The sequence below is a fragment of the Microcaecilia unicolor genome, chromosome 7, assembly GCF_901765095.1.
Source record: "Microcaecilia unicolor chromosome 7, aMicUni1.1, whole genome shotgun sequence".
Classification (NCBI taxonomy): domain Eukaryota; kingdom Metazoa; phylum Chordata; class Amphibia; order Gymnophiona; family Siphonopidae; genus Microcaecilia; species Microcaecilia unicolor.
This window is the reverse complement of record NC_044037.1, coordinates 206,035,306-206,061,299: the sequence shown is the minus strand read 5'-3', so window position 1 is coordinate 206,061,299 and position 25,994 is coordinate 206,035,306. Positions and strand designations below refer to the sequence as shown.

At 42.4% G+C, this 25,994-nt stretch overlaps 1 protein-coding gene across 1 annotated transcript in view; it reads right to left on the bottom strand.

Moving 5' to 3' along the window:
* STAT1 (signal transducer and activator of transcription 1) overlaps positions 1-25,994 on the bottom strand; it is a 150,537-nt gene that overhangs the window by 69,547 nt on the left and 54,996 nt on the right. Inside the window, 3 exon segments of the mRNA XM_030208870.1 lie at positions 1,466-1,601; positions 2,384-2,482; positions 11,724-11,807. Coding sequence (XP_030064730.1) covers positions 1,466-1,601; positions 2,384-2,482; positions 11,724-11,807 — 319 coding nt within the window.

The following is a 25,994-nucleotide window of genomic DNA, read 5'->3' as shown; positions in this document are numbered from 1 at the left end:
AATTGACCCTTTACAGCCAGTGTTTCTCAAGCCAGTATCCCTAGCCAGTCTGTGTTTCAGGAAATCCATGATGAATATGCATGAGATACGTCTGCTTGCACTGCCTCCACTCAAAGCCAGACTGGCTAGGGGTTCTCCAAGACTGGCTTAAGAAACACAAATCTGCTGTTCTTCCTCCTATCGTACCCAGGTTATGATCAGTTCTGATGTTTACAGCGTTTCAAAGTCTTTCCTTATTTCATCTCCAGGCAGTCCTGGGTTTCCCCTGTTCTGTGTATGGCTTTTTCTTCCTGCCTCCATTGACATGTAACTGGCTTCATGAGCGTAGACTGTTACCTCTGAACAAAGTTGTCATCCTCCAGTTTTATCAGATGAACTTGTATGAGTGTAGAGTTTTATGGTCTACTTTATATTGTCTTGTGTTTGGGGTAACGTCTCTGAAGCTGGTGGAAGGGCTAAGTGATTCTTCTTTTCTTTTGGTGCACTAAAATTCATCTCTTCTTCCAAACTAGCTAAGTCTCAGTGGACGTTCTGCTACATCTACTAGTGGCAAAGGAATAGTGTCTTGTGCGCTTCGGTACCAAGGTTTGGTCTCAATGACAGCCCAGCATTTTTCAGGGGAAGTCCTTGCTTGTGGAATTTGCTACCCTCAAAAAGTAAAACTTGACAGAGGATTAAATGTCATTTAGACATGCTCTAAACGATGTAAGGGTTAAAGTTTATACTGCATAACCCTTAGTTTTTGATGACCTGTCTTCATGATTTTGAATAAATCATTTTATTTCTTTTAAACTGCCTATCAGATGCATCTGCTAAAACAGACTCTTGACCTCAAAAGTTCATGCCTCAATAAAATGGTTACACTATGAGGTGCCTCCAGCCTTCTTAAAGTTCTGACTGAAAAGAGTTTTGAAACTTCAACAGGACAGAGCTAAGAATTTCTCTCCTTTAATAAACATCACCTCATGTGAAAAAGATTCAAAATCTTCCACCCTGCATTGTATTGGTGGTTTCAGATTAGTGTACAAATCCTGCACCACAAATTTGATTCCATAAGCCATCATTTTCTACATCCCCAATCAAACTTCTATGGGTTAGGTTGAATCAAGAGTACACAGGGATGGTGAAACACCTTATTTGAGAGGGACACATAAACTAAGCTCCCCCCCCCCTTAACTCCAACTTCATGGTGCTAATGCTGAGTGGAGCAAAATATTAGTAGCGCCATGGTCCCAATGGTCCATCCTGCTCCACAGTCTATAACACCATTATCCTATGTCAAATGAGCAAAAAAAAAAAAACCAGAAAGCTAATATTCACTGAAAAACAGAAAGTAATCCTAAGCATGATCAACTGCAAGGCTGGTGAGTGAGTTTATAGAAGATCTGGCAGGAAGACTTATTAATTCCAAGGGGAAAAAAAGGAAAACATTAGTGATGCCCAACGAAATAACACAGGATCATACCAAGTAACTTCTCCCCCAGCATTCTCAGCTGGTCTGAATTGAGACCCCTTTTCGTTACAGATGAAAACTGCCAACTTAGGACATCAGCAATTATGGACCATTTTTCTGCTGGGGGGTTCAGGAAGAAGGACAGATTCTAGAGAGAAGAACAAAGAGCATGAATCACCAGACAATCGGCAAGCTAACCGAACAGCAAAGGAAAAATATAAAACAAACCCACCCCAAACTATGAAATGTTTATAGTTCACAAAAAGGTTCATTACCACCTTTATGTTAAAGTGCACTAGAGATGAGGCATCCAGTATTTGCAGCCCCCTCCTTGGGCTTCTAGACTGATTAGAACCATCATAGGGATGGGATGGGTACATGAAGCTAAGGTTCCAAGTGAAAAGTAATCGCTATACTGGGACATACCCAAAGGTCCATCAAGCCCAGTACCTCTAAAAGTGGCCAAATCAGGTCATAAGTACCATACAGACTACCTTGTCCTCTGGACCTAGCACAGTAACTCAAAAAGGTGGTGCTTTTGAACAGCAGCTTCTAGACCACACCATCTCTTCTTTAACAATACTCCATTTCATGAGCAAAAGGATTTGCTGAGAAATGGGGAAAAATTGTTTCTAGCAAATAGTATTTTAAATTTTCTACAGCCAGTTTTCAAACTGGAGCTATACGTCCTCTGGAAATTAGAGAACGAATAACTCTGCTATTCACAGATTTTGAGACCCTATGGGGGTAATTTTATTAAGGCTTTTATTTGATGCATATGGCAGCCTAAAATACCTCACTTGAAATCATTACCGTGTAAATGTACACGACAACAAAACAGATATACTTTTACACAACCTGGTTGTAGGCGTAATCAGGAACATAATTTGGCTGCAACTGAAAGCCACATGTATACATTTCCTAATATACCTTGGGCTCGTTTGTGAGCATGTTGTACCACAGAATTGAGGCCCATCCACTGGGAAGCTGGCTAACATTGGAAATCACTACAATGGGGAGAGAGGTTGTCTGCATCGAAAAAAGAAAACAAAATATTCCAGTTATGAAGATAATCGTACCAGTAGCACAGTCTAGCAAGATGTGAAACTGAAAGCACAGACAATGGGTTATATTTATGTGTGTGGAAAGAGATGCATATACACATACAAATATATATTTTGGATTCATCTACCATACAAAGAGGTAGATATTCATCAAGAAGCGTTCAGCATTTTGTCGACCACTGCCAGCATTATCCCTGGAAATTCAATGCCAAGTCATGTCCAGGCTCCAGTATTGAATTTCCAGGTATACACAGGTGGCAACAACACAGCTGGTTAAAGGATCCTTTTACTAAGGTGCCCTGAAAAATGGGCTGCAGAAATGTAGACGGATGGTATGGACACGCGCAGATCCATTTTTCAGCACACCTGTAAAAAAAGGTCTTTTTAAACTTTTTGTCAAAAATGGACATGCGGCAAAATAAAAATTGGCACGCGTCCATTTTGGGTCTGAGACCTTACCGCTAGCCATTGACTTAGCGGTAAGGTCTCTCGCATTAACCGTGCGATAATTGCCTACACACGTCAAGTCGGAGTTACCGCCCGATTTTAGCCGCGAGCCAGAAAATAAAATATATTTTCTGGCGCGCGTAGTGGACGCACCTCATAAATGAAATTACCACATGGCCCATGTGGTAGCCAGGCGTTAACTCACAATTGATGCACGTTGGGCACGCGTAGGTGCCTACGCCACTTAGTAAAAGGGCCCGAGTGTGATATTCTGTGCTTAAGCAGCTACGGTAAACTGCATAAAGATAGGATTGTTTTTTTATGTGGTCCTTATTTATGTGGTTATTCTATCTGCTTAAGAGCTGAATATCAACACTTAACCAGCTAAGTGCCGATTCCGCTCCTGGAACACACACAAAATAGATGGTTCTGGCTTAGGTGCTCACCAGGCATTTTCAGCAGCAATGTCCAGTTAAGTGCCGCTGAATATAGCCGGTTAGCCTTGGACAAGCAATTTAAACAGCCAGAAGCCATTTCTGGCCATTTAAATAAATATCAGCCCCATAGTATATGAAAGCATATAAAGACCATGGGAGAAATTTTACAATTTAGTGCTTCCAGTTAAGCGAGCCAATGCCGCCAAGCTGAGCACCAATTCTACAATGGCATCTGTGCGCCAAGATGCTACTATATCATTAGAGGCTGACTGAATTTCAGTTTCCGAGCCAAAACCAGCCCAAATATGCTTTTTCTGCCTGGTTTTGGCCGGAAGATTATTTTAATTTTTGGCCATGTTTTCGGTTTTGGCCGACAATGGCCATGTGTTTTCAGTGAAGGCCAATAAGTTCTGCTTTGTCCCATTTTGTCTCCGTCTCTCCTCCTTCTGGAACCCTCTCTCCCCTTTGATTACCTCTCCCCACCCACAGGCCTCCTCAGGACTATCTTACAATCCCTAGTGATCTACAGGTGTAGTTGGGGCAAGAGTGATCCCCAGTTACTCCTGCCAATTCCGTTTCTGCTTTCAAAACGGCTGCCATGAATGGGCATTACTCCGGCCCTGACTACACCACTAGACTACCAGAGATTGTAAGGTAGTCCGGGGGGGGGGGGGGGCTACTCTTATTTTTGTACTGCAATTGCAAGTAATGCAGTTATGATCTTGCACAATACTTTATACGGTAAAAACAGTGCTCCAAATTCCTTAGGAATTAGCCTCTCTGTGGAGTTATGTTAGCTGAGTGTGGCACAAAGCATCATGACTTTTTAAGTTTTCATTAGCTGCAGTCCATGTGTGTGGAGGCCATTTTGCTTGAAGGTAAAATACAGTCTTTCATTGTTTAAATTATATTCTGGCCTGAATACTGTGGGTTTAGAAGAGGGATGTAAACTACAAACTCTGACAATCCCCAACAGTCCTCACTGGTTCACATTCACACAACCAGAGTTCTTTTTGGATTTGGTTAATTCTACTATTACTAAACATTTCTATAGCGCTACCAGACGTATGCAGCACTGTACACATTATATGCAGGTACATTCTCTGTCCCTAGAGGGCTCACAATCTAAGTTTTGGTACCTGGGGCAATGGAGGGTTAAGTGGCTTGCCCAAGGTCACAAGGATTTCAGCTTTGGCTGAAACCAGGTAATACATTTCGGCTGCAGTTCGTTTCAGCCGAAAGCTTTCAGGCAGTTTCGGTCGGCCTCTATATAGAATACAACGGTAAACCCCAATAGGCACGCCTACATTTATAAATGACCATTTATTCCATGTCAATAGCAGGCATAAACGGGAATGCCTAAGTGTGCCATGTATCACGAATAACTTATAGTATTCTACAAGTTACACATGCAGGATGGAGAGACACCCATGCCCCGCCTATGTGTATGCCCTCTTGCAGTTACGTGCCAAGGCGTAAGTAGCAATTTTCTCAACACCTAGGTGTACAAGGCGTGTGTAGCTGCAGGCTCCCAGTTATAGAATTGCCCTGCTTATGACTTATCCAGTCTGCCCATCCATACCAATTGCACTTCTCTACAATCCCTTCCTCTGTCCAGGGATCATCTGTGCTTGCACTATGTTACTAAGGAAACGCCATTTTGTAGGCCTTTCTATAAGGAGAACAAACCTGTTCAGGGGAGACACAGATCTCACTCAGAAATGTCATGTGTGCAGATAATCTAAGGAAAGTTTTTGAGGAGATGTAAACAAACTTTAGCCAGTTAATAATCAACAAAAAAACCCCTGTGGCAGAAGATTATAAAGCACGTTCACATAAACAGGTGAGAAACAGGGCAATACCTGCTGAAGGTGGTCATATCCGGGAGATTTGCCCAGGCTCTGTTCTTTGGGAGGTATTTGGTTAAAGTTTTACCATCCCTCCAGCACACCTCTATTACTTCACCAGGGTTAACTTTTGTCCAGACAAAAAGTTAATTAGTCCTGCAAGGCAGGAAATTTGCATTTTTGTATTTGTCCAGGCAACTCACAAAATTATCTGGACAAATCTCAATTGCAGTTCTTTTAAGACTTGACTCCTGCAGGGGAAATGTTAGTGATATGGATATAAATTATTACATTCCATCTGTTTACTAATGAAATGGTTGAATTCTAAGTGCTTTAGAACATTAAATATCAGTCAGTAGTAATATGCTAGCCTCTACATTTTAGCTTGAGGAGGGAGGGGAATCTGCACAAAATTTCTGTAAACTGTCAAATGTAAAGTTGTGTCCTTCAGATAATAAGCAGAAAGGAAAAATTATGTCTTACTTGATAAATGTTTTATCCTTTAGTCCATACATTCACGTCAAAAGATGCAGTTAAGTAGGTGGTTCACTGTATTACTTTATGTTTCAAACTGTAACTATTGGTTACCGGCCTTAGTGAGTTGCGGCCTTATATTTATATTTCTCAGGAGTCCATTTTTCCTGACCCCTGATGCAGGTGTATTTATGCCGAAACATGGCCATGTCGGGTCTATCAATAAAGGACTGTTTGTCTCCTACTTAACGGTCCTTGATGCTTTTTTCTTTGCATCTTTGTGCATGTACTTTGACCCTCTCTTCTGCCGTTTTTCCTTTAGTCCCAACATGCAGTCCAGAACTTACTTGTGGGATATATCCATCGACCAGTGGATAGAAACAGAGAAAGATAGTAGTTCTTGGTGATTTGTCTCTTAAGGTATTGTGCAGTCCTGGAGCCTTCAATATTTTGAATGATAAAGCAATGGAGCCCATAGAGAATACAGCACATGTGCTATAACATGTAATAGCCAAGAAAGACAGCAGCAGCAACACCAATTGACTCAGAAGTCTCTATCAGAAGTTACAGCTATTGAAGTTGACTGAAATAGCAGAGCTCATGGAGATAGTAATGCAGAATTGAAGAAAGAATGATAGTACTGAAGCAATATAGAAATAATAACCTAAAGCAATATATAAAGAAGGCAACTGACTAGAAGCTATCGTGAATATGGCTCTGGTGGTATGAGGACTTGAGCAGACAGGTTCCAAATCAACTTGTGAAATATCATCAACCCTGCCTTTAAAAAAAAAAAAAAAAAATTTAAGACATTTGAAAGAAGTTGAGAAATCTCTCTTCAACTTTTCTAGAAAGAATGTGCTCTTGCAGCCCTTTGGCATGATATAGGAACAAAATAAACCCTAAAGTGAAGATGGGAATGTATCTCAGATCAGTCCAGGTCTTCTGGGATGTAGCAAAGCAGTTCCCAAATAGGGAGAGAGTTCATGACTAGAACTGAAGAAATGCAACAGAAAGTAAAAGGAAGCCTCAGACATTACCGAAACGATTAAAGTGACACTGAAAAGTCAGAGTGAATCATGCAACGAGGAGGAAGCTGGAAGTGGACAGACTATGAGGCTGATGACCAGCGGCAACCGAGAAGTGAAGCCAAGTGGCGAGAGAGACAGAGACTGAAACCCAGCGTATTGCAATGGAGTAGGTATAAACAAAGACAACCTGCCGGATAGGTGCCCCTAAGGACACTGAGATGCGCAAATATTGTGGAAACTTTAATAAACAGGTGGATTCTACGAGACTTAATGGCCCTGCCAACCCCCTGAAGGGGCAATACAGAAGGCCCTGAAAGAGTTAGAACTAAAGGGAGACTGAAGCACCACAGATACCAAGAAGGTGAAGCAACTCCAGCACTACGAAGCTAAAGGCTCACTGCTGATTCTGTGAAAACATGCACTATTTCTCCTGAGAAGATACGGTACTGAATAACATGTTAGGCTAAAGTAGAGCTGAGGAAGCTTGAGAAAACAAAGGGGAATTAACGAATGCATGGACAGTGAAGTCCAGAAAGCAAAGAACAGCTGAATTCACAAGGCAAGACACATGCATATCAGCGGACAGGCTCAACCGGCTCTTTGAGCTGACTCAGTGAAGTTGACTGATCTGAATTTATCTGGCAAAGATCAGCAGAGTTTGCAAAGCTAAAGGCAAAGTGATTGAGGAAGGACAAGCCCCACTGATTCTGTGGAATGAGAACACAGCTTATCTAAAGAGGTAAATTTCCATCTGTACTGCAATCATCCTCACTGAACAATAGGGGAAAATCCAGCTACTGCAAAGGGTAGCCATTCAACTATTGCTACAAGGACATCCACATCCGAACTCCTGAGGATAAGTACAGGCGATTTTGTGAGGAAAAGCCCAGCTAATGCTATGAAGCCAAGTCCAGGCAATTCTGTGAGGCTAAATCTGTAAAATCTACAAGGATAAGGTCAGACAATTCTTAGAAGTGAAGACCAGCTGAACATATGAGACTAAGGCCACACAGTGGTAACAGGCTACAGGTCATCACAATCTGTGAAGCCAAGAATTGCTGCTTTTGAGGCATTAAGTCCAGCAGAATGTGCAGAGGGTAGAACAGAGGATTTAATGAACTAAGCTCAGTTGGCTTTGAGAGGCTGAGCTGAGCTCTTGACAGTAAGCAACACTGAAATTCAAAAAGGAACACCTAAGAATTTTCCGCCCGGAATTTTAACACACTTAACCAGGCAGGAACAGCTCCTATGGCACTTAACCGGCTATCTGGCAATATTCAGCAGCAGATAGACGGCTATTTCCAGCTGAATACTAATAGTGAGCGCTTAGCGGATAGCCAGTTATATCACGTGATATAACCAGCTATCCACCGATATTCAGCACATTACCAGCTAAGTTTGATGGTCAAATTAGGCCACCAAAATAGCTGTAATATCTTTGGCTGGTTTAAACTTAACTGGCTAGTGCTGAATGATGGATTGGCCGCTTAAATTTAAACCAGCCAAAAATCACCCAGCTGAGCAGTCAAGCATCACAGAGGCTGGGTGGTCAAGCAGTACTGATATTGTTCAATTAATCACCATTGAGAGTGTGCAATTAAGCACCAGTGACACTATGCAGTTAATCAAAACTGGGAGTGTGTTAAGGTTATGCACAACAGAGACTACGAGGAAACAGCCAGCTCAGTTTGTGAGGATTAGCAGAGCTGAATAAGAAAAACAGAGCCAAGCCTGTAAGGGTAAGCACAGGACAGACAGACCACCAAGACTACACAGATAAGGACATCTGAATCCAAAAGGAGAGGCAAAGCTAAGTCCAGCTGAAACTGATAGGACCAGCAGAGCCAAGTCAGAGAATATAAAAACAAATGAATCAATATACACACAGTGAAGGTGTTATCAAAAGCAAAGTATAAAGAGCACTGAGCAGAAAGAGAAAACTACCCCATAGGTTGTAGAGGTGAAGAAGGGCGAATAAAAACTGATAAGCGTCAGGAGGACATGAAGAGACCAGATATCATCACTGCAAACATGGAAAATGTGTTTGAAACGGAGAGAAACACAGGTATGTAGACAGAACTAAACATGGTTACATCACAGAGCCCCTATGAACACAGGATATAGAGAAATAATAAAACTATGCTATGAAACCCACAGGTTTACCCCTACTAACAGCTCTTAGCTAAAGGCTAAGAAGAGTAATTTATTCAGAGTCACACAGCAGATTTCTCTCTCTCTCTTTTTTTTTTAACTATATTAAAGCTCAAGAGGATGAGTGCCTAGCAGGCTGCAGACTGTTGGAATGCCACTGAAAGAATAATCATACTCTCACTAGAAAGCAAGGGGAAAATAAAATTGTAGGCTGGTAGGAACAATTCTGGTGGAGAGAACACTGCCCCTGCCTCTGCCTGACCAAGTACCAACGGGAGCCTGCACTGCTGGGAAGTGACAGAAGAGAAGCAACGGAAGGCAAGGCAAAGTCAGTCGCCAAAAAGCCAACAAATATGGAAAAATGGACAGAAGAAAACAGCATTCAAAACCGCAGTAGTACAAAACTGCTAGAGCCCATGAGGCCAGCACTCCCTAAATTAAAGAGCTTGAAACAAGATATGGAAAGTATAATTGCAGTTTGAAGAAAACTCCAGGCAAAATTATCTCCAGGTGTCAGTAAGGAAGGAGAGAAGGAGCTCAGCAACACTGAGTATTATCAAGTAGCTCAGCAATAACTCCACATACTTGACTGGGTTCCAGCTAGGAAACTGACCCAGGAGTCAGCTTCACACTACCAGTCTGGAAGCTTCTCAAACCCAAGCACCCCAGGAGGGAATTAGGAAAAGAGGTTTGGAGACTTCCAAGTATTTTTTGTATGCAGATGTCCTTCAAAGACAAAGGAAATTTAGCTTAAAACCACTAAATTATATCAGTTAAAGAGCCAGCAGGGCTAAGAAACCAAGGAACTGCACGAATACTATCACCATTCAATGGAGACAGAGAAATGCTGAGGGCTCCAAATCTTCACAATGCCCTTAAGGGGTGAATCACCAAGAACTATTTTCTTTCTCTGTTTCCATCTGCTGGTCGAAGTACATAGCGTCACACAGATCAGGCCAGAACTTGTGGGTTAAGGAAGAGGTCATTAAGAGGGTAATTTTCAAAAGGTGGGAAATGTAGGTGTATCTATGGAAAAGCCCACTCCAAAATCTATTCACCCCAACTCACCCCATAGGCAACAATAAGGGCTCTGCTCACCAACATGTAAAAGGTGGTGAGGGGTGGAGGGAGGTCAGGGGAAGAAAAGTATGCACAGGGATTTCAATTTTAAAAAAGCCTGAAGTTCATTTTTGCCATAAATACTTGTATCGACTTCCAAGTGGGCACCGAAGTACATGTCCAAACAGGAGCTCGACAGTGGACAGCTGCAATTTTAAAGGATAACCCCTTATGAGATATCCCTTTAAAATGTTTTTATGGCCAGTCTACACATTCCCTAAATTCTAGGGAGATGAATTTCAGGGCTGGCGTTAGGAGTTGGCAATCAGGGCAACTACTCCAGGCTCAAGCCACAGGAAGCCCCAAGCCTACCTGAACCAGAAGGAAGCATAGCCTGAAGAGATGCTTTGAGGCCACCTCCCCAGTTTCTGCCTTGGGCCCCTGCATAGCTAACACCAGTCCTGGTGAATGTGTTGAGGAGAGTGAAAGTTAAAGTGACACTGTAATGGATCTTAAGAGTTCACAGAGCCAAAATCAAGGGCTTGATACAATGAGGATTGGTTGCCCCAGGGTTTCTCCAAGTGACAGTGTCTTTTTTTTTTAAATAATTTGTTTATTGCTTTTTTTGAATACCACATATAACAGTATGCTTATCGTACAAACTAATTGTAGATCCCCCCCCCCAATTGCGACCCCTTACATCAACATCAACATAAATTAACATCATCTTTAGTCCTGACCCTCCACTCCCCCGTGACAGTGTCTTTAAACAGGTTAGTTTTGCGCACACCTGATAGTAATAAATCTGACTCTATATGGAAAATATGATCTCGTTCAAAAAAGTACTTGTAATGCTCACCAGACTACTCGAATTGTGCCAAAGAGCTTCTTTCTGAAGTTCACTGACAAGTTATCAAGGTGTGCTTTGAAATTGCTTTTAATCAAGCCTGTGGCACCCACTACAATGGGGAATATTTCTGTATCTTTCTGCCACATTTTCTTGGTTTCTGACTGCATGTCTTGGTACTTGAGGATCTTCTCTCTCCCTCTCCACACAATGTACATAAAAATCATTCAAAATTGACACCTCTATCAATACTGTTCTCATGCTTTGCTCATCTATCAATATGTCTGGTTTTCTTGCATCAAGCTTATTTACTTACTAAGATTCAGCAGTAGCTCAAGGTGAGTTATATTCAGATATACCAGCTATTTCTCTCCCCTGGAGGGCTTACAATCTAAGGGCCCTGTTTACTAGGCCATGCTAGAGATGTGTTAGCGTTTTCCGTGTGCGCTAAGCATTAGCACGCGCTAACCGTGCAGATGCCGATAATATTCCTATGGGCATCTACACGGTTAATGCACGCTAATTTTTAGCACAAGCTACAAACGCTAGCACACCTTAGTAAACAGGGCCCTAAGTTTGTATCATAGGCAATGGAGGGTTAAGCGACTTACCCAGAGATCTCTAGAAGCAGCAGTGGATTCAAACTGGGCTTCCCTGGTTGTCAGACCAGTACTCTAACCACTAGGCTACTCCATCCCAAAATGAATAGCTGAAGAAGAATGGCCAAATTCAATCCCAAATTAATAACATGATTTGCAAATTTGAAGATTCATTGCTGGACAAGAGAGCCAAAGCTTAAACATCAATGTATATCTGGGAGTTATATTAAGAACCTGAAACCAAATCAAAACCACAGCATATAGTTAAATTATTAATTAAAATGCACTTTAAGCCTACCAAAATATCTCTTTACCTCAAGCTCTATGACCAAGCTGGGCTGACAAAGCTGAGTCTCAAAACTGAGGGAATGAAGTTCTTCAGTGACGATGAGAGGTCCCTGGAATGAGACAGGAGTTCAGAAAAAGACCATGGCAAACATCTCCCCCTCCTCTAATGCTTCCTAAACTTTTTTAAAAAGTCCTTTTAACTGATTGTGCATGTTCACAAGCTGATATAAGACATTCACTTTAATATTCAAATGCTGTGGTCAGCACATCTTTTTAAATGCTGGCCCCAGTGTTTAAATTAATCAAGGTTATTCAGTGACACCATCCATGTTGTGGTCGGTACTGTCCTAAAGTTATTAGGATAGTTATTCAGAGAGCAAGCCAAGTAGTGCCGCTCTGCTCTCAACTCTACCCACGTACCTCCCAGGCACTATCCAGATAGCACCAGGACAGTCTGTAGGGGCATTCCGTGGAACAATATGGATAGTGCTGCTGAATATCCAAACATAGTGATGGTTAAGGCAAACGTCCAGATAACAGCTGCCATTATGCAGATATTTTCATTTGAATATTAGGCCCTGCTTTATGTGCTTTATCACAACAAACACATTGACGCTAGTAATAATCATCAAACCATGACAGTACAGTTATATTGCCAAAGGAATATTCTAATTAACAACTTCCAGAAAACCAAACCAAAAAGCAAGCTAGGAAGGGATGTTATTCACATCTAAGTACTATACGATTAAGGAAGTAATTTTGTTAGCAGCCTGAATGGATTGGAAGGCCACTACCCATGTACTTTACACCAGTTTTCACAAAGACAAATCTGTACATACTTTAGCTTTCAAACGTATTCCACCATTGTACCTACTAGTTTCTCCACATACATTTTTGGAGAAAATTAGCATGCACACTTCTGAAATCCCAAAAATAAGTGGGAAGGTCAGACCCCTCTCTAATCCCCCCCCCCCCCCCCCCCCCCCCCGAACGTCTCTGCTCACACAGGTTAAAAAAAAGTGCATGCCTATTTTTACTCAAATATAGGGTGGGCAAATTTCAGTGTCTAAAACATTGGTTTTCCTGTGGAAATGACTTTGAAGATTACACTTTGGGAGAGTACTTTTTAAAAGCATTTTTGTCAGTGGGGGCAATTTTATAAAACAGCATCCACTTGGAGCTTGTTCTGAACAGAAAAGTAAGCAACTTCTTTATTTGATAGAATACAACTGTACTCGGGTATATACACACATATTTAGGAGTGAGCACTTGAGCTGGTGTAAATGCTTGTGCCTAGACTGGGGAGGTGCATGTGTAACTTATAGTATTTATAAGATACGTGCATATGTGCCCCACCCACTTTATGATTAGACTCCGCCCATATGCACACATACCTGCAAAGTATATGCTATGGAAGATATGAGCGCACTTACAGAATACTGTGTAGCCAGACTGTTATTTATGCACATATATGTTCACATGCATGTTTAAATGACTAGAATACTGCTGTACTTCTCACCTAAATCTATGCAGCTCCTTACTATGATCACCACCATAAAGCTGTGCTTTATGTGGAGAAATAGGTTCTTGTAGAACTGTACACAATGTTATGTAGAGACAGCCTGAACATGCAAATAATGTTTATTCCAATCGAGTGGCAGCATTCCTAGAAGTAAGTTAAGGAAGGGTATGCATTTATGAGCTTACTTTATAAATATGAATGTATGCCCATAAATTAACCCTAAACATTTATGTATATCAAAGAACAGTTTCGCTGGGGTAATGTTCAAATTACGTGAGCATGCATTGTCACGAAATGCCTAGCCACCTTCCTGGGGTTACTCCATGGCCACTTAGAGGGTCTATCCCCAACACAGCTCAGGTCTGCCTGCACCTGCCATTTGTGCTCTATACTAGCACTCTCCTCCTACTGACTGGGTCCCAACTGCCGCTGAGCAAGTCTCCTGCTCTCAAATTATCCCTAGAGATTTCAAGGTTATTGAGGACTGGAGATGCAACTGACAAAGTGGACTCTGGTTTTGAAAACTTCATTCCATAATAAATTGGTTAGTCTATAAGGTTTTGTTATACAAACTGTCTAATTTTATTTTTTTATTTATTTTTTGTTACATTTGTACCCTGCGCTTTCCCAATACCTTATTAACAAATAGTTTGCTCATTATTTATTTATTTGTTACATTTATACCCCACATTTTCCCACCTATTTGCAGGCTCAATGTGGCTTACAAAGTACCGTAAAGGCGTTTGCCATTTCGGTTGATAACAAATACAAGATTGTGTTGTGGTCAGATGAGATAGAGGTGAATCAGTCGTCATGGGCCAAGGAAGAGGATAGTAAATTGTCCAGTACGATCTTTGATTGTGTTGTGTTGCAGGGTGTGGGGATCGTTGGGATAAGCTTTTTTGAAGACGTGGGTTTTTAGTGACTTCCTGAAATTTAGGTGGTCATATATTGTTTTCACAGCATACGGGAGTCCATTCCATAGTTGTGCGCTTATGTAGGAGAAGCTAGATACATAAGTTGTTTTCTATTTAGCCCTTTGCAGTTTGGGTAATGTAGGCTTAGGTATGATCGTGCTGACCTGAGTCTGTTTCTAGTTGGTAGATCTATTTGGTCTGTCATGTATCCTGGGACTACGCCGTAGATGATTTTGTGGACCAGTGTGCATATTTTGAAGATGATCCGTTCTTTGATTGGGAGCCAGTGCAGCTTTTCTCGAAGGGGTTTAGTGCTTTCAAATCGTGTTTTACCATATATCAGTCTGGCTGCTGTGTTTTGGGCGGTCTGAAGTTTTTTTGTGAGTTGTTCTTTACAACTCACAAAAAGAATTTACATTCTTTGATTCTGTACACCATAAATTAAATAACTGAAACTTCAAATCTCCCGATAGGGGAATCTGCAACAAATTTATCACTCTCTACCATAATGGGAGTCCGCTCTTATCATTGGTTTTAAAGAGGAAAAAAAAGAATCGGTGTAAAAAAACTCCTGATAATGGAAAAAAAAAACAATTGATTCCAAAAAATCCTCTTTTATACTTAGAATATAAATGCTTTATTATATATATATCACTATTCAAAAAAAATTCAAAAAATATTCTACACACTAATTAGTTGAAAAGGACTGGCCAGCCAGAAAGAAATATCCCAAATTTAAAAAATAAAGCCCATCCCGCACTTATCTTGAAGAACACTGTCACTGCACTCTTTCCAGCGTCGCTCCACTTACTGTGCCAGGCAGCTCATTTCACTCCAAATTAGTCCAGCAGTGCACAACGTATATGCACAACTTACACAACTTGCAGAATACTGTAAGTTACATGCTGTGCTTAGGTGAGCCAGTTATACCTGCCATTGACCTGGTCTAAATGGTTGCACCTAAATTCAGGTGTTTTGGGTTTACACTATGGCATCTTGGTGCACAGATGTCATTATTGAAATGAATACAATATATTGCAATCTCATACGCGGGTGAGTCTCATATATATATAACGGCTAGTGTCACTTCACTCCCTCGGTGAACCTATTGCCGTAGAATGTTATAATCATAGACTCTTACCCCCGACCTACCAATGTCTGAAACCTTTACTAATTATTCTTTTATTCTTAACATTATATGTAAAGATCAGGCAATGTGTTACTTATCTTAGCTTGTTCCTAATGGGTGTGCTCACAAACCCCGACAGGTAGCCTGTTTCGCAATTCTTGCTTTGTCAAGGGGGAGCGCTTCACCTCATCTGTCAAGATACAAGCTTGTATCTTGACAGATGAGGTGAAGCGCTCCCCCTTGACAAAGCAAGAATTGCGAAACAGGCTACCTGTCGGGGTTTGTGAGCACACCCATTAGGAACAAGCTAAGATAAGTAACACATTGCCTGATCTTTACATATAATGTTAAGAATAAAAGAATAATTAGTAAAGGTTTCAGACATTGGTAGGTCGGGGGTAAGAGTCTATGATTATAACATTCTACGGCAATAGGTTCACCGAGGGAGTGAAGTGACACTAGCCGTTATATATATATGAGACTCACCCGCGTATGAGATTGCAATATATTGTATTTTTTTCGTATTTTTCTCGTATCCTCTACTATATTTATTAGTTTTGAATATATTTTTTAGTAGAGAAGTGCTCATTAATTTTTGACATTATTGAAATGAGGCATTACTGTGCCTAACTGGAGGTGCCAAGTTATAGAATTGCCCCCTAAGTGATTGGAATCTTGCACATAGAAAAACTGGAACTTTTCCATCTCTTCAGTGAATAAGGGTCCCTTTTACTAAAGGGCTGGTGTGTGACAACAGGCTTGCCACGTGCCAATCTGGAACTACCACAGGAGCCTGGCGTTAGTTCCCACCTCCAGCACGCACCATTTACTGCTGGGTTAGCGTGGGAGCCCTTACCATCACCTCAATAAGTGGTGGTAAGAGCTCCCCCCCCCCCCCCCGAAATGGCCATGTGGCAAGTGGTTCACTTACCACATGGACATTTCTTTTTGAGAAAAGACAGCCTTTTACCCGCTGCAGTAAAAGGGGGCTTCAGCGCGCATCAAAAACACTTGCTGACACCAGTACAGGCCCCCTTTTACCGCAATTTAGTTAAAGAACCCCTGAATATGCTCCCACCTGTCTATGTCAATCTCCGTTGTGAGCCAAACATCAATAGTAAATACCATTACGTAGGGGAACCATATAGCAGAAGCGCATTTTAAAAGTTCATCCTTGAGCTTCCCTGGAATTAATAATATATGAATGACAATGAGATAAGAAAGAAAGAACAAAAATTGTTGGTAAGGAAAGCTATTTTAGTAGGGGGAAAAAAAGTGTGCTCCAGATGTAGGTGCAACCTGAAGCCCCACACGCTTATATTATGGGAAGCCCAGGACGCATGTCTCACTTTCAAATAAAGGATATACTTCTTTTTGATTTGGTCTCCTTATATCCAATTGCTGCCTCCAAGAACTACAAGCTCGATTTTGAACAAGATACATTTATGAAAGCTTTTTGACTTTATATGCTGTTCTCTTAATTGGTTTTGCTGCAATCTTCTCTGGAATGTACAGAATTGTGGGCTGAAACTTGGATGGATAGGTTAGTGTGGGCCGTGAAGGAAAACTGTGGGAAGGGGGGTGGGGGGTATGATTCAAGGGGAAAATGGCAAGGTGAGTAAGGCTGTTTTTCCTGGTTGGTGCAGTTCCTTTATGATAAAAAAAATAATACTTTTTTTGCTCACACCTTTTTCAGTAGTAGCTCAAGGTGAGTTACATTCAGATAAACTGGGTTTTTTTCTGTTCCTGGATGGCTCACAATCTAATTTTGCACCTGAGGCAACAGAGGGTTTGTGACTTGCCCGATCACAAGAAGCAGCAGTGGGATTTGAACCAGCCACCTCCGGATGTCAGGACTAGTGCTCTAACCACTAGACTACTCCTCCATATTGGACTGGTCATGTAATGCAGCAAATTTCTTTTTTTTTTTCTTTTACTGTCTTCAAAATGTCTGTTTGTGTTGCTGTTTTGTGACGTATTACAATATTTGTATTTAATTGACATCCTCCCAAATACCTATAGCACCATCTAGTGTCCAGAACTCTTCTCAAGCTAAACTCTTGGTGATTCCTTCCTTAGCAAAATATCACATTAGAATTGGCTTAAAGACAGCCTTTACTGTATTTGGACCAGTGGTTTGCAGTTCCATGCCTCAAAGTTACGGTAGTGATTACCCCACGACAAATGCGACAAAGCCCATAGGAACTGAATAGGCTTCATTGCATTTGGCACACTGCTAAGCTAGCGTTGCTTTGAAAAAGGTGCCCTATATTTGGAATGAGAGTGTCAAAGAAGTTTAAGAAATTGATTCATAAGCCTTACAAAAAGCCAAGATTTTAACAAACTGGGACAGACCTTGGTGTGCATGGAATTACCTTGGCATTTATAATTGCTGATACTGTTTTCCCCAGCCTAGTGTTTAACATTTCTTTCTATCATTATTCTAATTTTATCCTTATGCATCTCTGTTTTAAGTTTGATTTGTTTTATCATGTTTTCTGTTTGTACCCCCTCCCACCCAATACTATCCATTGCTTAGATGTAGTTTTATTTAACTGATATATCAAGTTAAAGAAATACCTATATCTATATGTGTGTATATACATATGAAAAGATCCTTTCAGGACCCTTGTATTCAGTATATCCTGAATTCAGGACCATACCAGTGTAGAGAGGAGGCATACCTGCCAAGTTTCCTGCATTCGGCAGGTCATTTCGCACATTCCCGCCAAAAATGAAAACTCTCACTAAGCGCTCAGCGGTCACCCCAAAAGCAGCTTTTTCATGCTGATTCGAAGATCTGTAGCAAGGGGTAATCCCTCACATGAATGTGCCAGCCGTGTTAGAAGTCGCCTGACCTACTGGTGCTGCAACCTTCCATGTGCAGCCGGAGGAGGTTCACAAAGAGTGCTCCAACACTGCAGCTTGCTCTGGGCTATGGTGCAACCCTCGGCAAGTTGAGGGCCAACAACTGTACAGCAAGCTGCTCAAGACAAAAGTGCACCCCAGTTGGGCTGTGTCTTCATCAGCTGCACAGAACCACTTCATCAGCTGACAACTCACAGTCGTCCCACACCATCTGTGGGCCTGGCTCATACTGCAACCTGTAGCTTCCTGTGGTGTGCCATGGCCTAGGACTGAGACAGCAGCCTGATTCCCGGCAGAGCCACTCATCCCACCCCACAACAGTTAGTCACAGATCAGGTTGAGGATAGAGATCGCTGAAGTGCAATAAGTCAAGGTAAACATCATATAACCAAAAGCCAAGGGGGGAGAGGAGGAATTTGGAGACTGGGGGATAAGCAATGGAGATGCTGGGAGGGGTGGGAAGAAGGAAATAATAGCATACTGGACTGGGCTTGTGGAAATATTTTTTCACTCAATGAATAGTTAAGCTCTGGAACTCTTTGTCGGAGGATGTGGTAACAGCGGTTAGCATATCTGGGTTTAAAAAAGGTTTCGACAAGTTCCTGGAGGAAAGGTCCATAGTCTGCTATTGAGACAGACATGGGAAGCAACTGCTTGCCCTGGGATCTGTAGTATGGATTGTTGCCATAATTTGGGTTTCTACCAGGTACTTGTGACGTGGCTTGGTCACTGTTTGGAAAACAGGATACTGGGCTAGATGAACCATTGATCTGACCCAGTATGGCAACATAACATAAGAGTGAACCAAGGTGCTGTCCTACTCCTGGTTGACGTTTTCGTTCGTACTGGTGTGATTTCGTCTAGGACTGTCAAGTATCGTTTTTTCCCATTCTATTATGAAGACAGCCGTTTCTTTCAGTGACGGCCACTGGTTGTTATACATTCTTGACCAGAATTGTGTGCTAACAATTTTTCCACGTGTTTCATAGGTCTTGGCTGGTGATTTAATTTGTTTCGAAGATTCTCTACAGTTGAGGGTTAGGGTTAGCCTGTAGTGATCACACCAAGTTGCTTCTTCCCATGTGATGTCCTCTGATTTGAGAAGGTGTGATTCTGTTAATTTAAATGCTATCAGGTTCAGGGCATATCCTTTAACATGTGTTGTTGTAGCCGGAAGGTACTGGAAGTCCCACTGTTATAAGAAGTTAATGCAGTCTTTGGTGTCATCATTTGGGTCTCTGAGGTGCAGGTTTAAGCCACCAATCAACATAACATTTGGGTGGGTTATACAGTGGTGGAAATAAGTATTTGATCCCTTGCTGATTTTGTAAGTTTGCCCACTGACAAAGACATGAGCAGCCCATAATTGAAGGGTAGGTTATTGGTAACAGTGAGAGATAGCACATCACAAATTAAATCCGGAAAATCACATTGTGGAAAGTATATGAATTTATTTGCATTCTGCAGAGGGAAATAAGTATTTGATCCCCCACCAACCAATAAGAGATCTGGCCCCTACAGACCAGGTAGATGCTCCAAATCAACTCGTTACCTGCATGACAGACAGCTGTCGGCAATGGTCACCTGTATGAAAGACACCTGTCCACAGACTCAGTGAATCAGTCAGACTCTAACCTCTACAAAATGGCCAAGAGCAAGGAGCTGTCTAAGGATGTCAGGGACAAGATCATACACCTGCACAAGGCTGGAATGGGCTACAAAACCATCAGTAAGACGCTGGGCGAGAAGGAGACAACTGTTGGTGCCATAGTAAGAAAATGGAAGAAGTACAAAATGACTGTCAATCGACAAAGATCTGGGGCTCCACGCAAATCTCACCTCGTGGGGTATCCTTGATCATGAGGAAGGTTAGAAATCAGCCTACAACTACAAGGGGGGAACTTGTCAATGATCTCAAGGCAGCTGGGACCACTGTCACCACGAAAACCATTGGTAACACATTACGACATAACGGATTGCAATCCTGCAGTGCCCGCAAGGTCCCCCTGCTCCGGAAGGCACATGTGACGGCCCGTCTGAAGTTTGCCAGTGAACACCTGGATGATGCCGAGAGTGATTGGGAGAAGGTGCTGTGGTCAGATGAGACAAAAATTGAGCTCTTTGGCATGAACTCAACTCGCCGTGTTTGGAGGAAGAGAAATGCTGCCTATGACCCAAAGAACACCGTCCCCACTGTCAAGCATGGAGGTGGAAATGTTATGTTTTGGGGGTGTTTCTCTGCTAAGGGCACAGGACTACTTCACCGCATCAATGGGAGAATGGATGGGGCCATGTACCGTACAATTCTGAGTGACAACCTCCTTCCCTCCGCCAGGGCCTTAAAAATGGGTCGTGGCTGGGTCTTCCAGCACGACAATGACCCAAAACATACAGCCAAGGCAACAAAGGAGTGGCTCAGGAAGAAGCACATTAGGGTCATGGAGTGGCCTAGCCAGTCACCAGACCTTAATCCCATTGAAAACTTATGGAGGGAGCTGAAGCTGCGAGTTGCCAAGCGACAGCCCAGAACTCTTAATGATTTAGAGATGATCTGCAAAGAGGAGTGGACCAAAATTCCTCCTGACATGTGTGCAAACCTCATCATCATCTACAGAAGACGTCTGACCGCTGTGCTTGCCAACAAGGGTTTTGCCACCAAGTATTAGGTCTTGTTTGCCAGAGGGATTAAATACTTATTTCCCTCTGCAGAATGCAAATAAATTCATATACTTTCCACAATGTGATTTTCCGGATTTAATTTGTGATGTGCTATCTCTCACTGTTACCAATAACCTACCCTTCAATTATGGGCTGCTCATGTCTTTGTCAGTGGGCAAACTTACAAAATCAGCAAGGGATCAAATACTTATTTCTACCACTGTACATATGTTGGATACAAAATCCATGAAGTCTTGTTGTGCTGTTTGCTATCTCATGGGGTGGGGGTGGGGGATGGTAAAATAGGGCACAGCACAGCTGGTTTTCTAGGGAGTCATCTTGTATTTTGTAGGCTTGTATCTCAAGTTGGGGGGCATTAAACATATATACCTGTTCTGCTTTTTTTTTTAATTTGTACCCTGTGCTTTCCCACTCACGGCCATATGATAAGGAAGAAAAAAAAGGGAGGAGGAGTAGCCATGATATACAAAGTGGAGGAGGAGTGGCCTAGTGGTTAGGGTGGTGGACTTTGGTCCTGGGGAACTGAGTTTGATTCCCGGCACAGGCAGCTCCTTGTGACTCTGGGCAAGTCACTTAACCCTCCATTGCCCGCCGCATTGAGCCTGCCATGAGTGGGAAAGCACGGGGTACAAATGTAACATAAATAAATAAAAAATGGCAGGCTCAATGTGGCTTGGGTACTTATTTGTATCTGGGGCAATGGAGAGTTAAGTGACTTGCCCAGAGTCACAAGGAGCTGCCTGTGTCTGCAGTGGGAATTGAACCCAGTACCCCAGGACCAAAGTCCACCACCCTAACCACTAGGCCACTCCTCCTCCACTCTGTATATCATGGCTACTCCTCCTCCCTTTTTTTTCTTCCTTATCATATGCAAGATTTTGTAGTCTGGAGGGCATAGGTCATCCAGGATGGGATCTGCTGCAGCCAAGTTTCTATGATAAACAGAATCCCTAGTTTTTCTTCTTCAATTCATGCTCTGAAAGTGTCTTTTTTTGTTTACCATTAGATGGCCATTTGTGTAGCCAACTGGGATTGGAAGATAACAAATTTCTGGTGTGTTATTGCAGTGAATTTTGATTTGATATTGTTTCCCTACTTTGTATGTCTTCTGTGTTTTGGAGGTAGTTATGTTGTTTGGGAATAAGAACTGGCACTCTTGGGGGGGGGGGTCTTTCATGTTGTATTTTGTGTGTGTGATTTTATCATTTTTCTCTAGGTGTGAGGCTGATGAGAATATTACTGATTGGAGGAAGAGCTTAATGGCTATGAGAGTTTTTAGGGACCAAATTCTGGTCATTTTCACAAATAATACTTATGGATATTTCAAGATGATTCTGTGGCTTTCTGCTTCTGCTATACCTGAAAAGTTGTTACTATGAATTTCTGCCTCTGTGGCAAGTTTCTCTTTATATTCTCTTTTAATATTCTTTATCAATGCTTTGCATCTAACTTGCCAGTGGCTTATGTTACTTATTCTCTTCATTTGTATAATAATAAAACTTCATTTATAACCCGCTATATCTCAACAATCTAAGCAGGGAATATAAAATACATAAATAATAAAATCCAAATTAACAAAAATGATTGATAAAAACAAAAACATACATTGTAATAACTAATACAAACTTAACTATGCTGGTTGTCGTTTGTTACTACATGGAATACATCTGGTCTGGGTTTCCACGGTGGTATTTTTAAACAGCATCCATGCCTGATTTCAAGTCATTACATTTGCAAATGATCCTTTTAGCTTTTTTTTTTTTAACCATTTTCCTCATTTTAACATAGCCGCCCTTTTGAAAATGAAATGCTGCTTCAGTAGATTTCCTTGGTGACTTCACTCCAGATAGCAGTTCAAATTTGATTACATTATGATCACTGTTTCCCAGGGGACCCAACACCATTATCTCTCATACTATGCCCTACATTCCAGTAAGGACAGATCTAAAATAGCTCCCCCTCTTGTCAGTTCCTGGACCTGTTGCTTCAAGAAGCAGTCATTTATTACATCTAGGAATTTTACCTCCCTAGCACTCCCTGATGTAATACTGGGGTAATTGAAATCACCCATTATTATAGTGTTGCTCAATTTTTCAGCTTTTCTAATTTCTGTAAACCTTATCTTTGTTTGTTCTGTCCTAGTGGACAGTAATACAGCCCTACCAGTATACTCCTTCCCTTCACACAAGGCATTTATCCATAATGATTCCATGCGGTTGTTTTGTGTAGAATGTTTATTTTGTTTGGCTCAATTCCCTCTTTAACATATAGCACAACACCCCCCCCCCTAATTTGATCCAGTCTATCATTGCAGTATAGTCTGTACCCTGATAACACAGTGTCCCACTGATTGTCCTCATTCCACCTGGTCTCTGAGATGCCTATTATATATATCTCTTCATTTAGTGCTATATCTATATACTCTTAATGCTCCCATCTTAAATTTTAGGCTTCTGGCGTTTGTAGAGCCACACTTCAAATTGTGGGGGGTTTTTCTTGCATCTACAAGCTGCTTAGAAGTTGACGGGGGTAATTTGCATCCTTTTCACTGCTCTCCCCATAAACACACCTAGCTTTCTATTACCATTGTTGAAACCTCCCTATTGGGATTCCTTAAGTGTCCTATTTCAATAATACTTTTGGATACTCCACACCAAACCATGTGCTCCTGGGTGACTGTCAGCTTCCCCCCTATTCTACTTCCTTTTTAAATCTTAGTACCAGCAGCCTGGTTCCATTCTGTTTGAGGTGGCGTCCATCATTTTGAAACAGGCTCCCCCTTCCCCAAAATGTTGCCCAATTCCTAACAAATCTAAATCCCCAGTGGTGTTCCTAGGGGCGCTGACACCCGGGGCGGATCGCCGATGCGCCCCACCCCCCCCGGGTGCAGCGCCCCCCCCCCCCCCGGCGAAAAAACCCCCCCCCCCCCCGGTGCACACTGCTGGGGGGGGGGGGGGGTGCCGCGCGCCTGTTGGCTCTTCATTTCCATGCTCCCTCTGCCCCGGAACAGGAAGCAACCTGTTCCAGGGCAGAGGGAGCATGAAAATGAAGAGCCGACAGGCGCGTGGGCACCCCCCCCCCCAGCGGCGTGCACCCGGGGCAGACCGCCCCCACCTTGGTACGTCACTGTAAATCCCTCATCCCGAAACCATCGTCTCAACCAGAAATTGAGACTTCAGAGATCTGCCTGCCTTTTGGGTCCTGCATGTAGAACAGGGAACATTTCCAAAAATGCCAACCTGGAGGAAATGGATTTCAGCTTTCTACCTAAGAGTCTAAATTTGGCTTCCAGGACCTCCCTCCCACAATGTTCTCTGTCATTGGTACCCACACGTACCAATACAGCAGGCTCCTCCTCAGCACAGTCTAAAATCCTATTTAGGTGACGAGGGAAATCTGCCACCTTTTCACCAGGCAGGCAAGTGACCAGGCGAACCTCATGTCCACCAGCCACCTAACTATCTACATGCCTAATGATCGAACCACCAACTACAACAGCTGTCCTAACCCTTCCCTCCTGGGCAAAAGTCCCTGGAAACATATCCTCATTGCGAGCAGATATTGCATCTTCTGGTAGGCAGGTCCTGGCTACAGATTACTTCCTACTTCACCAGGGTAATGCTCTCCTTTTAGAAGACCTTCCCTCCTCCAAGGCAGCACAGGGCTGCCAGGCTAGAGGGGGAATTTCTCTACAACATCCCTGTAAGCCTCCTCTATGTACCTCTCTGTCTCCTTCAGCAAATCCAAGTCTGCTACTCTAGCCTCAGGAGAACGGACTCGTTCTCTGAGAGCTAGGTTGTATTGAGCACACACATATAACCTCTCACCAACTGGGAGATAATCATATTTATAACACTCAATGCATCACCAAACAGTATTTGCAAAGATTTGTACAAGTCAGAACAATAAAAGGTTCACCTTCTTTCTTGCAGTGCCTTTCAGAGATACAGACAAGCAGTTACCAAGTGATGCTCTTCATACAAAGCAAGCCATACAAAAGCTGGAAAATGAGATGAAATGACTAGGAAACAGTTGAAAAATTTCTACTTTGCACCAAGGAGCTTCCTCATAGGAGCAGTTCGGTAGGCTTTGGACCATTTGCCCTTCAAAAAAAAGTTACTTCAGCATGCTGGTTGTTTTGCTGAATTTAAGCAATAGGGAAGATGTCACAATCACAGATCTTGAATATTTTGTTGGACGGTACTCTGAACTTCAACAATTTTCACAGTTCAATGTAGATAAACTTGCAGAAGGGTTCACAGACTATCAGCTCTTAAATTGGGTCCACTTAGCAGCTCTGAGGTGGTATGCATTATTTTGTTAGAGCTTCCCCCTTCTGGGATAGCTGCAAGAGTTCTACCTGCCCTTATTTAACTAAAAGGCCCCTAGAGCGAGTATGTGGTACATTTTTGCAGGCGGACTGTGGGTTTTTAAGTTCAGCCTTTGGGCCTATTTAGCCTGAACCCTCAAAGCTGAAGAGGCAATAAGAGAGAAGCCTCAAGGACCACTGGATGAGGTATAGTATGCAAGCTAATTCCTGTCTGGTAAGACTTGTGTGGCAAGGGATGCCAGAGAAAAGAGAGACTTTAAATCTGAGGGAATAGGCTTGCCTTGTACCCAGGAAACCCTTGATCCAAAGGGCTGGTGATTTTTCAAATGGATCACAGACACAGATAAAATTCACGTATGGAGTACTAAAGTGTTTCAGTGGGGTACAACCTCAAGACAGAAAGACTAGCACCCCATACTTGTATGGGTGATTGTCTTGAGGGTCCTCTACACAAACACCAGCACAAAGCAGAGGTAGTCCAGAGAAGGAGAAGACTCAAGGCTTTCCATGAATAGATTTATTGATCACCGAGTCTGCTCCCTCTCTGGACTACCTCTGCTTCATGCTGGTGTTTGTGTTGAGGTCTGCAGAGTGTTTCACTTTTGCTTGGTTGCTTTGAGGATCTTCTACACCAGGTCCTTGAGAAATTCCTCCCCCCCTCCCCTCCAAGACAGCCTGCTCCTCTCTTGAAGAGAATGAATACACTGCGCGAAGAGGGGATAGGCCAGGAGAAAAATAAATATTCTGTCAGGATTCTGGGGTGTGAAGTCATCAATGGACCACCCTGAAACCGAGAATTCCCTTATACATATTTTTCCGTATAGGCGGAGTGTAGTTTTATAAGGGCACTTA